Genomic DNA, 18,910 nt, shown 5'->3' with positions numbered 1-18,910 from the left:
AAGGTATGTAAAGCTGTCAACACGTTCAAAGATATGTCTTCCAAAGGCTGTATCCCGTTCCTCATTTACTATAGGATCCTTAGTGACCAACATGTACTTTGTCTTCGTTGATGACTAGACCGACCTGTTTCGCCACCGTTTCCAATTCTAAAAAATATTGCTCAACATCTCGCTTGCTACGTCCTATTATGTCAATGTCATCAGCTTATGCTAAATTTGTATCGATCTATTGTAAATAGTACCGCCGTCTCTAATTCGTGTGTCTCGGATTGCCTTTTATAAGGCAATTTTAAATAGAAGGCAAGCTAGGGCATCCCCTTGTCTGAGTCCATCCTTTATCTCAATGGATCGAGAATTTTCTCCCTGTATCCTAACGTTGGCTTTAGACATTGCCATTCTCGTTAATCGGATAAGCTTTTCTGGTATACCAAACTCACGCATTTATTGGTATAGTACTGTTCTCTCTTGACACTGTCATATGCGGCCTTGAAGTCGACGAGTAGGTGATGGGTTTCAATGTTAAATTCTAATGTTTTCTTGAGGATGTGTCTTATTGAATGAATCTGGTCAATTGTTGTTTTTCTGGAGTAAATCAGGCGTGGTATTTTCCAACTATACCAACTGTGTGTCTGTTTTTATTGGTCTGTAGAAAGTAATCAACAGTTTAACGCTTTTTTACAGAAAGAAACGATGTGTAAAGGTGGGAACTAATATATTTTTGTAGAGGCTTCTTAACTGAAACAATACATTTTTATTTAGGTGAAACATCAATACCATTAAATCTTAAACTAGGTGAACATCAATCTTATATCAAAAGTATAAAATTTGATACACCACATGTAAACCCGCATGCGAAAATAAATATCTAATTCGATGAAAAGTCGTCCCAGGAACGCAAAACGCAAACGCAAAAATATTGAAAATTTAATAATTTAATTTGTATTTTGGTAACGATTTCTGAGGTGGAAATCGATACAACAAAATATACGTATTTAAACTAAAATCTTTTTTAAATTCCCATTAAATACAGTACATAATAATAAAATCCCACAAGAAATAACTTCAGAACCATATAACTTCATATAACTGTCCCCGAAAATAGTGAGTTCCTGATTGGTATAGGTAGAAGCCACGATTTAGAGCAAAAAAGTCTTGTAACATTTTTTTTCTAAATTCGACCGTTTGGTTAAAAACGAAAATACAATTTGGTATGCAAAAAGAAATCTTCAACTACGTGCAGTACGAATATCTAAACGTAGACTGTCACAACTTTAGTAAACAGATATTTTGGAACACGGCGAAAATATTTTCGATTCGTACCAAGCGCAGCGTAAGAGTACTTTAGCTGTCTAAATTTATGCCGGGAATTTATGTATATTGCAATATCAAAGAACGTTCATAGAACATTTAGGATACAACTTCTACATCCGTATCAAAGAGTACAAGATTTACAACAAGGTGATCTTCCTCTAAAATTAACATTTTGTATGTGTGCGGATAAAGCACGTTTCACGAGAAACAGCGTGTATAATGTTCATAATTGCCACATATGGGGTGACGAGAACTTTTATTTAATAGGTAGGATAAATATTCAATGAAAATTTAGCATAAATTTGAGGGCTGGAATAATTAACAATCGTTTGATAGGACCATATGAATTACCCAGAACACTAAACGGAAAGGCCTACTATAATTTCTTACAAAATGTTTTGCCGGTACTTCTTGCAGCCGTGCCTTTGCAAACACGCCGTGAAATGTGGTTTTTTTACGACGGAGCCCTAGCACATTTTACCTGAACTGTTAAAAATCTTCTTGATACCAATTATCCTCGTCGTTGATTGGTAGGAATGGACCCATTCCATGGCCACCACGAAGTCTCGAATGCAATGTACTGGATTTTTATTTTTGGTGACATCTGAAATCATAGTTTATGGCAACCGAGACGAAATGGAAACAGAAGTTGAATTACGGGAACGTTAATTATGGCATTACCAACAATTGGATTCGTCGTATCAATGCAAGGTGGAATTCACTTTAAACATATAGATTAGAATTATTAAACATTGTCTGTTGTATTTAATTTCCACTGTAAACTATGTAATTCAGATAATCCCCCGGCATTCAACACCTTTAAAGCTTAATAAATACATAATACTAGTTCAGATGGAGACATGAGAAATATGGGAATAAGTGCTGGTAGAATTAAATGTTCAACAAATTAGGATGGCGATCTTGCTACCATTTAGAGCGTACTAAGTATTGTCATTACTTCCAACTTGAAGGACCACCCACTGGCGTGGGAAATAATAACATAATCAGTTTAAACAATATGTACGTAGTTTAATAATTGAATATTACTACAAATAAATTAATATCTAGGCAAAGTTTTAGCGCAAGTTCTCTTATTGAAAACATCCGATCACTGTCCACACTAGTCCGTGACACACTACACTAGCACTGATTCAGATTAAAATGTTACTAATAATTATCACTTCAACTAAGGACGTTTTCTTCTATATGAATATACTTGATTAATAATGAGCGTTCAGCTTTTAACTATAAGCTATGTAACGATAACTAAAATGCGAGAGATAAAACTCCAAAACAAGAAGAGACCAGCTCAGCTGGGATACAATTTGAGACTTACGCGAGAGTCTAAACTCTTAAACCAGAAATGCATCGAATTTAATCGAATACAAAACTAAACACTAATATGCGAGAGCGACCAGCTAAGCTGGGATACAATGTTATACTGACTAAAATTCCGATTTTCAATACCTGACTATTGCAAGGGATTTGTGGGGGTAGGGGGACAACTTCGATATTTCTATACAGAGGTAGGTAAAACCAACCTTTTGAATTCTTGTCTAACAGGGTCACGCAGGGTTGTAAAGTCAGAATGATGATGATGATGACTATTTCAGTTAAAAGATAAACTGTTTTTTATTGTAAATAATTGACATTTTAACAATTCGTTCAAAATAATGCCATATTTCAATACGTTTTAGAAAAACATTCCAAATAATTCTTCTTGGTTGCACAAATTACTTTTTAGGAATTAATCCATAGTACTTATTTACTTAAGTAAAAATACCTACATTTCCTCAGATGTCAACAACCTTGAATAGTAATTAAGGGTTGGTTTGTTAAATATCCTAAGTCACAAACGAGTTTTTATTCAGAACCGCTTTCACTGAGTATGACGTTGCCAGATTATTTAATTTTCTAAAAATAAAAATTTACGTATATGGAAAACAATTTTTTTTTGGAAACGGTTAAGTTTAGAAAAAATATTAAGAGACTTTTTTTGTTCCAAATTCTGTATTATATCCATACCTTAAAAAAGGAACGCATTATTTTCGGGGACACTCTGTATAATATCATCTCTGAATATAACTGAGGTACAAAAATCAATCAATGTACATGTCCCGAAAGAACTAAATACATTAACATTCTTACCTTAATAACAAAACAAATATACATTGTATATTCGTTTTATTACACATTATTTGTTTTATTATTTGTTGCCTATAGACAACTTATTGAAATAAAGTACAGAATATCTATCCACATTTTGAGGCATCCTTTACATATAACTCTATATTTATTTCTTACAAAATATATTTTTGAATGTAAGTACTTACTGAATGAGTTAACTAATGTTTTTGTATGTTTCTTTTTTTGCATACCAGTGATGAAGACTGGTAAGTCTTTTTTATTTTTTTGGGCAAAAAGCTAACAACTTAGAATTGGCATTTTTAATTGGCTGCTTTTTTAAAATGTAATGCACTTTTGTTCAAATATGTATTCCGTACATATTTGAATTTGACTACTTTAAAGGAGTAAAATCCTAATTTTTTTATGTAATAAATAAAATAAATCTCAAATCTTTTGTTAATATTGTTTATTAACTTACAATGGTACAACATTTTACAACAACAACGCCATTTTATTTCCATCAATGTTTTTTTAACTAAAATTAAATTTATATACATAGTTTTTAATTTTACTTAAGATATACGAATAGAGAAACTGAAGACAAGAAGTAAATATCTACTCCATATAATATTTTCTTCTATATTTAGCTCGCTTATGTTTGTAGAATATTTAACCTAACAAAATGTGAAGCGAAAGAAGCATGTGCATGTGTGAAGCACTTTTAGAAGTTTTAAAGCCAAACTACATCCACGGTTTTTAATTTATGTAATTTTACAATACATTTAGCGAATCTTCATCCCCTTATAAATATTTAATTTCTTATTTTTGTTTTTTTGTTGATTTTAGGAGGCAGAGCAAGTTAGTGATCAAGAAGCCTGATGCAGAGTATCTGGGCCAGTACGAGTGCGTAGCTGAGACGGTGAACGGACTGAAGGCCTCAAAAAACTTCACCCTTTTGCCTCAACCTAGTGAGAGCTTTTCTAGCGGTATATCTTGCATCTACATTCTTTTCTGTCGTCTTTTGTTGGTACTACAGTCAACCGTTTAATTTTAACAGTTCCTTTAAATGTACTAATACTATAATAAGACACAAAATATGCTACCCGGCAAATTTGGTGAACATTTTTTGTATATAAAGCTTTAAACGGTTATACATACAATAATTTATTTACAATTTGTTTTAAAGATTCATAGAATATATATAAACTCCTGGACAAAATTAACGCACCACTTTAAATAATCTAAATATTTACAATATGAACACAAAATAAAACTAAGTTACATTGAAAAAATAATAAACACCTACAAATAAGTCAAACATGACTTTATCATAACCTTAATTTGCCTTATTGTTTCTTTAAAAATTTGTTTTTGCCGGAAATGCGTAAATAAGCTAGCATAACTCCAAATTGCAAAAAGGAAAAAAATCAGTAAAGTAACACAATGAAATGCATCTGGATCAACACTAATACCGTGTGGGCCCTCTTCTTCTTAGGACTGCATTTATGCGCCGAGGCATGTTTGATATCAAATGTTCAACAAAAACTTGCGGAATATTCTCCCATTCTTCAATAACGGCCCCAATGAGTTGGTTGTGGTTGGCAATAGGGGGTCTACGACTTCGAATCTTTTTTTTGAGATAGTCCCATAGATGCTCTATAGGATTCATGTCCGGACTGCTAGGTGGCCACTCTAATAATGGAATATCAACATCATTTAGGTAGCCAATAACCTGTCGAGAAACATAAGGACGAGCGTTGTCTTGCATGAATAAAAAATTAGGTCCAAGAAACGGAGCAAAAGGCACTACATGTTCGACAATAATGTTGTCTAAGTAATAATGGGCATTCATAGACCTCGTACGTATGGGGACCAACTCCGTACGAGCTTCAAAACAAATTTACCCCAAAACATTTTAGAGCCACCACCACAAGGTACTTTAGGAGAGATATGGCAGCTTGTAAACCTTTCTCCTCGCCTTCGCCAGACACGCTCACGACCATCTGGAGCTTTAAGGTTTACTTTAGTCTCATCGGAGAAAAGAACTCGTTTCCAATCATCGATGGTCCAATTTTGATGCAACCTTGCAAAATTCAATCTCTGAACCCTGAGTTCTCTGGTAAGCAAGGGTTTTTTGGCCGGTCTCCTGTTGCTCAATTCTGCTTCATGTAAACGTCTTTTAACTATTCGAGATAATATCGCGACATTTCGAACATCTGCTAGTTCATTTTTTAGCAAATTGCTGGTGACTCTCCTATCTCCGAGAGCACGTTGTCTCAAAAAACGATCATCAATTTGATTAGTGCAACGTTTTTGCCCTTGACCTGGTCTTCGATGGTACGACCCTGTTTCATTATATCACCTCACCTTGCGACTGATGCTGGAATGTTGTCTTCCTAACAAACCTGCAACGTAGCTCATTGAATATCCTTCATCTACGAGAGTCGATGCTCGCACTGCCTCCTCCATTGACAAATTTCTTTGTCGGTTCATTTTTTTATTTGATTTTTATGCAAATGAACTTCCAAACATGCATGTAATAAAAAATATCACAATAAAAAGCATGTTTCTCACAAGCACTTTGCTTTAATCGGCACTTTTAAGCATCTTTTAAGCAACGAACACTTTTATCGGTAGTTTAACTCACTTTTAGTCTAAAACGAAGTTTAATACAAATTATTGTAAAATCAAGACTATTATTAGCTTACGTAACAACTGTCATTGTCAAACAAGGTCCATAGGCAACTTTTTGCACAGTAAATTATCAATAAATAAAGATTATTGAGAAAAATATGAGTGGTGCGTTAATTTTGACCAGGAGTTTATATATATATATATATATATATATATATATATATATATATATATATATATATATATATATTTAAAAATTTAAAAATAGATAAAACAACAGCCGTTAGCTATTAGTAGATATATTTTTAAAAAATGGTACAATGGTTATTATCAAGAAAATTAGTATTTGGTGGGAAAACCTTCGTTTTTTAGGACAGACTCGATTCTGCAAGGCATGAAGGTCACGAGACGAGCCAAATCTTCTGGCGTAATAACTCTAAACCAGTTTTGAACAATGGCTTCTATCAGTTCTCTATTGTCACTTGGGTGACACACTTTCAGCCTTGACCACAAATGTTCTATTGGATTTAGATCAGGACTATTTCCAGGCCAATGCAGGACAGTAATGTCATGGTTTCTGAACCAATCCATAGAAATCTTAGCCGTATGACAAGGCGCTCCATCCTGCTGGAAGATGCATTGTTGCGCATTTCATTCAAAGAAATCTCTGATCGTCGGCAACAATTTGGCTTGCAGTATCTCTTCTTGATTTTTTTTTTAATTAATATTGCTCTCTATTACTGCTAAACGTCCAAATCCATCAGTAGTCATACAAGCCTAAACCATGACACCCACAGGACGCTTCATAGTGGCCGTAGTACACTGAGAGAAAAGGTCTTCCCCCGGTCGCCGGCGAACAAACTTCACTCCATCACTCCCAAAGATCGAGATTGTGGTTTCATCACTCCAAATTACCTTACATCACTGTTCCTCTTTTCACCCTCTGCGTGCCAAACCACAATCTATGCGTCTCTGCCTATGTTTTTTGTTCAGGAATAGCTTCTTTTTAGGAGTTCCAAGTTCATAAAAACCAATATTTCCAACTTCTTATGGGACAAATAAATACAAATTAGAGATGTAAAGGTCTTTATAAATTACTCAGATTCTCAAGCTGGAAACAAATCTAGAGAAGAATAAGATCAAAAAATATATTACGATAATAAAAATAAATTAATAACGTTAATCACACATGGATAATGACACTCAGAACATAAAATCAATGTACACAAAAAACACAAAACCACAAAAACAGACAAAAACGTCTGCTCGTCTCGTTCGCTACCAATAAAAAAATTGGTTAAGTGGGAAACAGTGGTTTTGCACCAAAACATTCACTCAAATGAGCTAGACAATTAAACAGCTACGTATTAAAAAAGAATAAGTAAAATGGAAGGCAAGATTAACAGATAAAAGAGTTCTTCGGGAAAATGGTCACATGATTTAAAGCAGAAATGTAATCTCTTTCAACATGTGACCACAACAAAAATGTTACAAATAATAGTTTTACATACATTGTGCTATGCAATGCCTAATATTATTATTATCAATTTTTACTAACATCTGCTGTTCAATTTTTATTTGTTTGCCACAAAAATTTCATGTTATCTCCTGTTTTTTATTGTACATAACAAATTTTATATCACGGTTGACTGTAGGGGTTGTGTCTTTCATTTTTCATCCAGAAAAAGATCAAACTTTAGAATATTGTTATAATTTTATCAAATAATCACAATAAAGCTGGTAATTCCAATAAAGGAATTATGAAACTCGGCAAATACATTTAATTTTGACTATAACAAAGCTTAAATTATATTCCAAACATATTCAAAATACCGAAAAACCGCATCTATATAGTTTTCGAACAATACATCAACTACTGTATGCTATTTCAATTCCAATTACGCCAAAATATGAATCGAAAATAGGAAGATAGTTTATCATGCACAATTTGCTTGTTTTAATATGATATACTGCGATCTAATTTTAGACAAAGTTATTTCGCATTTGCCGCACTCTCCATGCATTTCCTGAAGACCACTACATTATTTTGTATGTTCGAATCAAATTAACTCGAATAAATTTATTATGTACTTTGTTTCTGTTCCGTTTTACGATCAGTTTATAGTACAGGGTGTCCGTAGTTAGAATTTACTGCCAAGCCCATACAGTTTAAGCAAATTTATATATCTGCTGTAAATTAGTAATTAACACAGACAACAGGTTTTGATACTTTTTCTATTTGTATATAAGTGTGTGCAATATTTGTCAACTTATAACATGTAAAAAAGTGGACAAAAGCACTCTCAAACAACACAGGTCGATAAGACTGAGATCCAGAAAACAAATTATACTTTTTCCAAATGTTTTTGGTACGCTGCATACGAATCTGAGCACCAAATTGCTGAATTTGCTCTGGTTTCTGCATAGACATATAATACAAATATACTGATCGCTGCAATGCATCACCGTTCCCCCAGTGCGACAGAAAAACTGACGCAAAGCAGTCCCTGCGTCTTTTTGTAATGGGCCGTATTTATCGATCAGGTGACCTTCCTATTGGTCATTTAGGTTACGTGGTCAAAAATCTGGTCCAATTAGAAAGAGATGCAGGAACTGCTTTACGTCAGTTTTCTCTATCGGAACGACACCGTATTGCAACAGTTAGTCTATTTGTATTATATATCTACGGGTTTCTGGGATATATTAACCTAAAAGTGCAAAAATAGCGGTTTTTGGCCATTTTTGAGGTTATGTAAACGCGTTAACTTTTCTATCCTGAAATAACCTAACTTCTAACCTCCTCCTTGAACATTTAGGTCACGTGATCGATAAACCTGGCAAATTACGCCTGAGAGGTCTATTTGTATTATATTTCTATGCCAAAAACCAATATTTTTGCACTTTTAGGTTGGGATATCTCAAACAAGAGCAAATTTGGGAATTTGTAACTCAGATTCTAAAAAGTATAATCTGATTTCTGGGTCCGGATATTGGTTAAATTTTAATTATAATCATATGGTTTGTAGGTTTATTAAAACTAAGAAATTGTAAAATGCTATATCTCAGCGAAAAAGAAGATATCTAAGTAAACTCAGTCAATCCTGCTGTCATTCAATGCTTCTATAAGGCTATCAAAGTGAGGTTTGTTGTATTCTATAGATTTTTCAATGAAGGTCTTTACTGTATGATTATTGGTACCATAATTTGATCGGAATCCTGCCTGCTCTCTCGGTTGGTAGAAATCTAATTTTTTCTCCAATCTTGATATCACTAACCTAGTAAGGACCTTGTATATGTGGTTCAATAGGCTAATAGGTCTATAATTTTCTAGGTCCGTTCTATCTTCTTTTTTATGCAAAGGGATGGTTATAGCATTGTTCCATTCTTTGGGCACCTCTCTTTGCTGCAAACATAGATTAAACAGTTTCCTTAATTGATTTAATAGCATATTTTCTCCATTTACGATAGCTTCTATTACAATTCCATCCTCTCCTGGGGCATTGTTATTTTTCATTTTTCTTAACGCTTGTCGAATCTCATCTACCTATTTCTAGCATTAGTTCTGAAACTTGATTCATGATTTTCTTTGAAATGGTTGTCTCGTCTACTTTGATATAATTCCTTGTAATACTCTTCGACGACCAGTATTAACTAGTATCTACGTGATAGTAAACTCAACGTTATTTAAAAAATTGAGACCTATACTTTAAGATGGTTATGACAGTTTTTGGGAGAAAAATTATTATATTACCACGCTACATAACTTTAAAAAAAGGTCAAAATCCACTATTTTTGCTTTTTAGGTTAGGATATCTCGGAAACCAGGGCCAATTTGGCAATTTTGAGCTCAGACTCGAATTCAGCGCACAAAAACCTATTGAAAAGTATATTGGGATCTCTGGTTCCCAATGTTGGTTAAATTTTGTCGGCTTCTTTAATATTATTTTATGATAAGAAAAAAAATAACGTTAATGTAATAGTTAGTGACACTGTTACCTAACAACATAAATTAAATGTACTAGATACCGAAATAAAACGCGAAACAAAATAAAAATATAGAAGAGAATCACAAAAAATCCAAATATAGATGTTAAAAAATAAGAGAGAGGGTCGATTTAGGGCAAAAATAGTAATAGAAAAATAAGCTGGAATATTAAAAGAAATTCTAGTACAATTTGGAGGATGATAGCTAATGTCAATAGATATACTGCTATTGAAATACTTGGAAAAATGTCAGAAAAAAATATGGCAACAACACCAAATATGGTGGATGATATTGAAAAGTCATGGACCAAATAAAAGAATCATTTGATGATGTGAACAATACTTTTCTTCTCCAAAATAAAACAACAACTGGTACACAGATTTATCAAAAGAGTAAAATAATTTAATATGACAATCTCATCTCAGAAAACTAAAACAATAGTAGTCAGCAAAAAACCAACCAGATGTAAAATAGAAATTGATGGCATCAACATCGAACAAGTAATGGAAATAAAATACTGGGAATTACACTGTCTAGCTATGGAGACCTGGACAAATAAGTGAGAGATCAAGTACAAAAAGCAAATAGACTAGCAGGATGCCTTAATAACACTTATGACGAAAGAGACACATTAAGAAGTCAAGAATTTGAGTCATTGAGGTGAAGTCAAGAATTTGTAAAGCCAGTGTAAGACCAATAATGACATATGCCTCAAAAACAGGACCCGACACAGCCACAACGCAAAAACTACTGGAAACTGCAGAGATGAGAGTACTGAAAAGAATTACAGGAAATACGCTGAGAATTCGAAAGAGAAGTGAAGACATTAGAAGAAAATGAAACGTACAATGTATAAATGAATGGACACAAAATAGAAAAAAGAATGGAATAACCACATAAGCAGAATGGAGGAGATGCGTGTCGCCAAAATAACAAGAAATAAGTCACCAATCGGCAGAAAAAGTAACTGACGACCGCGCAAAAAATGAAGTTCTATATACAAAATATTGGATACAAAATACAAAAAATGGAGTGACAACCTTCCATAGATGTATTAATCTACCAATAAACAAGCAGAATTACTTATAAAGAGGAAGAAGAAGAAGAAGAAGAAAACAAAACAACTACCAAGAACGAGTGGATGACCGAAGAAATATTAGAGATGATGGAACAACGCAGACATTGTAAGATGAGGCAGCTTCAAGTAGGGTACCGAAATATACACAGCAAAATTCTTAAAAAAATTATAGCGGCGAAGTAGAACTAGATGACTACACTGCAGCTGTAAAGAAGTTGAAAATCTATATAAACTAAAGAAGAAGGAAGAAGAAAGAGAGCACAGCAGTAGCAAAAGCTAAAGCAGAAGTGGATACAAATATACAGAAATGGTTCCAAACGAGGCAGCTATTCCAGAATTTCAAGGTGAAGCAGTTGGACCAGATGATGTCACCAGGAGAGTTTGTACAGCTTTAGGAAAGACAGAAACAAGTTGTCTAAATAGAAATAGGAAAGTGGGACAAAAAAAGTCACATTATGAAAATATGGGAGAGTGAGTAATAATTATTAAACGGAAAATAAGTTTATGCACGATGTTATGCAGGATTTATGCACGATAGATCAACAACAGATGCAATTTTGATTGAAAGGCAGTCGACGGAAAATGCAGGCATAAAGAAACAATCGCTCATATGGTATTCATTGATCTTGAGAGAGCATATGACATAGTTTCTCGAGAAGTTCTGTAATGGACGCTCAAAAAGACAGAAGTTTCCAGTGAGTATATGAATATTGTGAACGACATATATATGTGAGTAACAACCAGTGTTAGGGACAGATGTGGAAAAGACTGATTCATATAAAAGCTGGTGCTGTGATATACATATTTGATTTGATTTTTTACAATATGATCTGTACTTTCTACCGGTGATTATGAACTAGAGCAATTAACAAAATACATATGAATAATAAACTCTCCACCTCGCCAATTAATATCGATATCAAGTCAAATCTTCACTTAATTAGTCATAAAATGAACGGTGCATTTAGCATTTGGGTCCCGTGTACAAAAAAATAAAAACAATATTAATCACGAAGGCGCCTAATTAGTTTCATAATACTTTTGGCTTGTTAGTAGCCGAAAGTGGCTGCCAAAACGTGAAAAAAACTCGAAATATTTCTGTGAATGATCACTGAACTTTACATCACGAGATGAAAGATCATCGCAACGAAAGATGGAGTGTGGTTCGAAGCAAAATTATATTAAAATTAAAAAAAGGAATACTATTTTAAGGCTCTATAAACTATTTCTTCATGAAACGTGCTATAAATTAAAATGTATTTTCTCTAATAGCTTTTCTATTTATGTATATTTGTTATTAAGGGTTTACTTTTTAAGTATTAGGAGAACGGTGTTTTCCTAAATTTTTGATTCTGCTTTCGCAGCTTCTTTTCCACAATCTTTATAATTTTTGTATTTTTCCTCTTCTTTTTTCGTATAATAATATAAGAGAGAAAATTTTGCCTGCAATTTTTTCGACTGGGATAAAAGTTTGTTGCCTGGCAATTTTCGCGAATTAAATTTTAAGTTAAATCACGAGATGTCAGTCGAGTGATTTTGTCAAAATTTTATAAGCGAAGCGTGGTTACATTATCATCCCATGTCTTCATTGGCCAGCCCCTTGGTCTCTTGGTTTGTCTTCTGGCTTCCCATACTTTTTTAACTGGTCTTTCTTGATTCATTCTAACCATGTGGCCATACCATCTCAGTTGGGCCTCTTCAATTTTCTTAATAATTGATTGGACCTTAAGATGTTCTCTGACTGCCTCATTTCTAATCCTGTCTAACCTGGTTATACCCAATATTCTTCTGAGAAATTTCATTTCTATGCTCTGTATGTTCGATTTTAATTTATCGGTAAGCGTCCAACTTTCACTACCAAAAGTTAAAATCGGTACAAACACCGTCTTGTGTATGGTCACTTTGGCATTTTCGGATACTTCTTTTTTCGACAAAAACGTACTTTTAATTGCGTGGTACATCCGAGCAGCACTTTCTATTCTGGAACTTATTTCAGTTTCTTCAGTTCCTCTGTTCTCTATTTGTACTCTCAAGTATTTGTAAGTATCGACTTGTTTAAGTGTATTTCCGTTAAGTGTTATCTTCGTTTGTTTTCTATTTTTTCCACATACCATTACTTTCGTCTTCTCATTATTGATCCTTAAATTTCGTTTAATTAGTGCAGCGTTCCATACTTGTAAATTTCGATTGAGTGCTTCTTCATTTATCCCAAATATCACTAGATCGTCTGCGTATGCACACTCTGAGATCTACATTTCATCTAGATTTCTATGTCCGGCATATAATTTCAATGTTTCTGCTCTAGTTTCTTTAATTATGTCATCCAAGACAATGTTAAACAGTATGGGACCTAGGACTCCTCCTTGACATAGACCCTCATTTACTATGAACCCTTTTCTAAGTCTATAAAGGCTTGGTATAACTCAGTGCTTGAGTTCCGTGCGTTTTGTATTAGTTTCTTGATAGTAAAAGTGTGATCTTGGATACTTCTGCCTTTTTTAAATCCACTCTGTGATTGTTCCATTTTAGAATTAACTTTTTGTAAAAGACGTTTTTCTACTATTCTCTCATATACTTTGGATGGGATCAGTAGTGTTATTCCTCTATAGTTACTACATTTGCGTTTGTCTCCCTTTTTGAAAATGGGTAGAATAACTCCCACTTCCCAATTAGAGTAAGATCCCAGAGCGATCAGACATAACTTATTTTCACACAGATGAAACCTTAGAGTCTGAGTAGCGTCTCGTGAGCTTTGAATACCTGCGTATTTATGAAACTTGCTGAGTGACACCTGGCCAGGTACCAGGTGAGAAAGGTAACTAAAAATAAGAGCTATTTAACTTAAATTTACATAACTGATTTTTATACATATTTTGTAGACTATTATTTTGAAAATACTGTAATAAGTGTCAGACACTTGTCATTGACCAAAACTTTTGTCAGGCGCTTTAAAGCTCCACTAAAATTAAATGAACTTTACTTACTTGTACATGTCTGATTTTTAAATAGAGATGCAAAAATATTTAATCGGATCGAAAACAGTAAGTATTCTTAATGTATTTGAATTTTTTACTCTGAGGCTCATGCGCACAGCACTCTCGCGCTCATACTTCTGGTTAACTAATTTTTGTGTTTGAAGGATGTTTGGTCATTATAATTTGTCTGACTAATTAAATATAACTTTATTATAGTTCCATTAATAACATATTTAAAAATCAGACATGTAAAAGTAAGTAAAGTTCATTTAATTTTAGTGGAGCTTTAAAGCGCCTGACAAAAGTTTTGGTCAATGACAAGTGTCTGACACTTATTACAGTATTTTCAAAATAATAGTCTACAAAATATGTATAAAAATCAGTTATGTAAATTTAAGTTAAATAGCTCTTATTTTTAGTTACCTTTCTCACCTGGTACCTGCCCAGGTGTCACTCAGCAAGTTTCATAAATACGCAGGTATTCAAAGCACACGAGACGCTACTCAGACTATAAGGTTTCATCTGTGTGAAAATAAGTTATGTCTGATCGCTCTGGGATCTTGGTCTAAATCTTTTGGTACTTGTCTCTCATTCCATGCCCTATTACATACTTTTGTTAGCAGTTCAATGACCTTGTCGCCCATGTTTTTAAGTATTTCTGCTGTGATTTTATCAAATCCAGTCGCCTTACCATTCTTAAGCTTTTGTATGATTTTTTTTGTTTCTGTTATAGTTATTTCATCTTAAATTTGGTCTTCTTGCTCTACCTTTTCTGGTTCTTCTTTGATAATGTCTACATCGTATTGGATATTCAGTAGATCCTCGAAATATTGCTTCCATCTATCTAGGATGTGGTCATTGTCATGCAGTAAGTGTCCTTCATTGTCCCTTATTTGCTTTGGTGTTTGTGGAGCCTTTTCGGTTTTTAAATTCTTCAGGGTTTTAAAGAATAACTTTTCGTTAGAGTGGTAGAATTCCTCCATCTTGTTTCCGAATTCTTCCCAACTTTTCCGCTTCGCTGCTAGTACCATATCTTTGACTTTGATTCTTTGCAGTTTATATATTTGGTAGTTGTCTGCAGTTCCGTTCCTTAAATCATTTCTTGGACTTCACTTCTGCTTTTATTTCATTGTTCCACCAGTTTGTACACTTTTTGCTTCTGTTTTATATTATATTTATTTATTAACGATATTAAATGTACAATTATTATAAGCTATAGTAGTTTGTCCATTCTTTTCTACCAAAGCATGATTTTGTGTATTATTGACCTGTAGCATTTGGAAACTCGAAGGTCCAGCTTCATTTGTTGTTCTGAGATTTTCGATCAACTTGTGGTGGTAACTGAAATCGAGCTGCAGATATGGTTTTAGAGAGCTTGCATTTGAGTGACCCGTTAATTTAATTAACTCCTGTTCAGAAACACCTCCCGTCCACTGGGTCCGAAAAGCTGCGAACTGCGAAGGTGCGAATTCGGACGAAGGTCGTTATAACGAAATCGTGCGATCGTCTATTGCCTCAGTATTCGTCCGAACTCTATGGTGTAGTTATGGCTCTATGGAACGATATTTCTGATTCTGATGTAGAATTTTTCTTTTTGAAACAACCTTCTTTGATTCATCGACGTGTCAGGCAATATAGACGAAAAAAAGAAGTGTGGGTAAATCCAATTACGCAAAAAGAAACGAGTTTGGAGAATTTGCTCATTTGTGGTACGATTTTCTAAATCAACGATGACCACCACTTCTCATATTTTCGAATAAAAAAGGATATATTCCAATACACTCAACAAAATTCATGCTAAACTCGAAAAATTAACCGTTCATAGTCCATTGTGTCAATCTCGCGTGATCTAAGTTTCGCACTATTTCGAAATTAGATCCCAACATGCTGGCAAAGAATATAGACGCATATGCGTCTATATTCTTTGATTTGATGCTGGCATCGGATGCGGCATCATCCGAATTCGGACGAAAACGTACGAACGGTACGGGCCCAGTGGACCCGGTCCTCTTCAAACCACGTGTTTGGATCTTTCGTCCGTTTTCGATCGAATTCGGACAAATTGAGTTCGCAGCTTTCCGGATCCAGTGGACGGGAGGCCTAACAGGAGAAACCAAATAAGTTTTAATCTAGTCTAATTTAAAGGGTATTTATTGAGAAAACAGTCTTCGAAAAGTGGCTGGGTTGCCAACGTCATAGGAAACATCACAAACTACACAGTTAATAATCAAAAACATTTAATAATAGGTTAATAAAATGACCAAAAACGTCCAATTGTTCTCATATGGGTGCATTTTTGAAAAGAGAATTTTACTTTTTGAAAAAATTAAGACATGAAAAAAAGTTTGATCTTTGTCACATTTTTCTTTAGTTTAAGGCATGTCGCGCTAGAGTAGTATGTGCAAAAATAAAACCTCAAAAACAAGTCATAAATTTCTGTAGTTATTAATACTAGTGATTTAAATTATAACTAATAGTGATGATGATATTGTTATTTTTTAAAAAGGATACCAAGAATGAAGTTTCCTAAATTTTTAATCCAAATACAATCACATTTTATGATATAAATGCGGAATCGGTTAGAATCGATTTTTATTGATCAGTCAAAGCTTTCTACTGATAGAATAAACACTTTTCTCCAGTCGTCAGAGGCCAAAATGCCACTAAACCTCTAAAGATCATATGGCTAAGCTGAATTTTGCTGAGAATGTCAGTTTTGGGACCCTAAAAAAGATGCAACAAGTTTGCCACACCTACCCCCTGGCTTCCCTATTAGTTTGACCATAAATGCAAGAATGCAACAAAAGAAAAAAATGAAGCCTACAGAAAGATGATTATCCGACGAACTAGAACAAGTGTAGAGATCTACCAGACAAAGAGAAGTGAAGAAAAAAGACAACACAAAAAAACCGAAATCACGTAAACAAGGAACTTAAATATATAGAAAACCCCAACAGAGAAAAAGTTCTGTAAGAAAGTTAACATCAACTCAGAAAAGAATTCAATGCAACCACAAGCCAATGCAGAATTTAGAATGGTGACCTATTAACGACAAGAAAAGATGTATTGAATAGATGGGTGGAATATTTTAACCAGACACTTAATATAGCGGAAGAAAACCTAGAAGACGAAAGAGATAAGGTAAGCGTAATAGACGAGAGTGAAGAGGAACCACCAACGATTCTTGAAGTTAAAGATTCAGTTAAAAAACTAATCACCCGGAATAGATAATCTCCCGGCTAAACTAAAGAAGGTGGCAACGATATCATGACACTACAGCAGTTCAGACAAAAAGATGGGCACAGAAATCCCTCCCTAGTAATTGGATTGGAATACTTTGCACCATACCCAAAAAAGGAGATATCTTTGAATGCTCTAACCACAGAGGAATTACGCTTCTAACAGTGGAATATACATATTTATAGACTATAAAGCACTTAGAGTCACTCAACACGCGATGGAAAGAACAATGCTAGGTATATCACTTAAGGACAAGAAAACAAACACATGGATAAGACAGAAAACCAAAGTCACCGATGTGGTGCAAAAATCATTAAAGTTGAAATGGGAATACGCTGGACATCTAGCTAGGAGCGATCTAAACAAATGGCACAGATCAATTTTAACCTGGAGACCATACCAACACAAAAGACCCAGAGGCAGACCTCCTATGAGATGGACATGTGATCTGAAAAAGACTGCCGGGAAAAATTGGCTACAAGTAGCGTACAATAAAAAACAATAGAAAGGAAGACTTGAAGAGGCTTATGTTCAGATGTGGACGTGAATGGCTAGACGAAGAAGAAGAAGAAGAAAGCAGCCTACTACTCTGTAAATAGAAGAGAAATTTTGAAACCAATGAAAGAGCTAGAAATACCAAATCAGTTGGTAAATTTAACAAAACTAACTCTTGAAAAAGTTGAATGTAGAGTAGGAATCCATGGAGAACTGTCTGAACCTTTTAAAAAAAAACACGGGCTGCGCCAAGGAGACCCTCTCTCCTGTATACAGTTCAATCTAGCTCTGGAATAAGTAACACGTACATCACAAATCACAACCAATGGTTCAATAAATAAATCAGTGCAAATCCTTGCCTATGCTGATGATATCAATATTGTTGGGAGAACGGAAAACGCTTTACAAGAGGCGTATGTAGCACTAAAAAATCAGCTACAAAAATGGGTTTAATAATGAACTACAACAAAACGAAGTATATGAAAATAAGCACGCAACTACAAATCCTACGATAACTTGTTATAGAAAACGACGTTATCGTAAATAGTAACCACAAAATAATATATCAAGAAGTACAAAAGCAAAACTCTAAAAAACAATAATACGCTCAGTCCTGCTCAGAGACCTGGACTCTGACAAAAAATAATAAAAACATGTTAGGATGTTTTCCATATACCAGATATTGTAAAACATATTGAGATAGGATGTCTGAGGGGGATAGGGCATGTAATGCAGATGGAACAAAATGACCCAGCTAGAACAACGCTCCTTACTAGACCCATTGGTCAGAGAAGAAGAGGAAGACCCAGAACAAGGTTCCTTGTGTAACAAACGCTAGAATGATGATGATGATGAGTGACTGAAAACATTCATTGCATGTTATTATGGTTTAATTTTGTATTAATTATTTATTGAATAAAAATGAGTTTGATATATTATTACACAAGACAAGTTACTACAAAGTACAAACTGAAAGTTTACTTACAAAAATTTAAGATATTCCCGAAATTTGAAGAAAACTAAAAATATCTAGGAAAGTAATGAGTTTAGGTATAGCGAATACCT

At 34.1% G+C, this 18,910-nt stretch overlaps 1 protein-coding gene across 2 annotated transcripts in view; it reads left to right on the top strand.

Annotated features, from left to right (window-relative positions):
* The window catches only part of vn (membrane-bound neuregulin protein vein), a 304,648-nt gene that overhangs the window by 278,045 nt on the left and 7,693 nt on the right, over positions 1-18,910 (top strand). Inside the window, exon 3 of one of the 2 annotated variants that reach the window (XM_072527512.1) lies at positions 4,285-4,406. In XM_072527512.1, coding sequence (XP_072383613.1) covers positions 4,285-4,406 — 122 coding nt within the window. Of the gene's footprint in view, positions 1-4,284; positions 4,425-18,910 lie in introns of both variants that reach the window. The other variant, XM_072527511.1, reaches the window with a different exon arrangement.

The sequence above is a fragment of the Diabrotica undecimpunctata genome, chromosome 3 (assembly GCF_040954645.1).
Source record: "Diabrotica undecimpunctata isolate CICGRU chromosome 3, icDiaUnde3, whole genome shotgun sequence".
Lineage (NCBI taxonomy): Eukaryota > Metazoa > Arthropoda > Insecta > Coleoptera > Chrysomelidae > Diabrotica > Diabrotica undecimpunctata.
The sequence above is the reverse complement of the archived record's forward strand: the minus strand, read 5'-3'. Positions and strand labels throughout refer to the sequence as shown.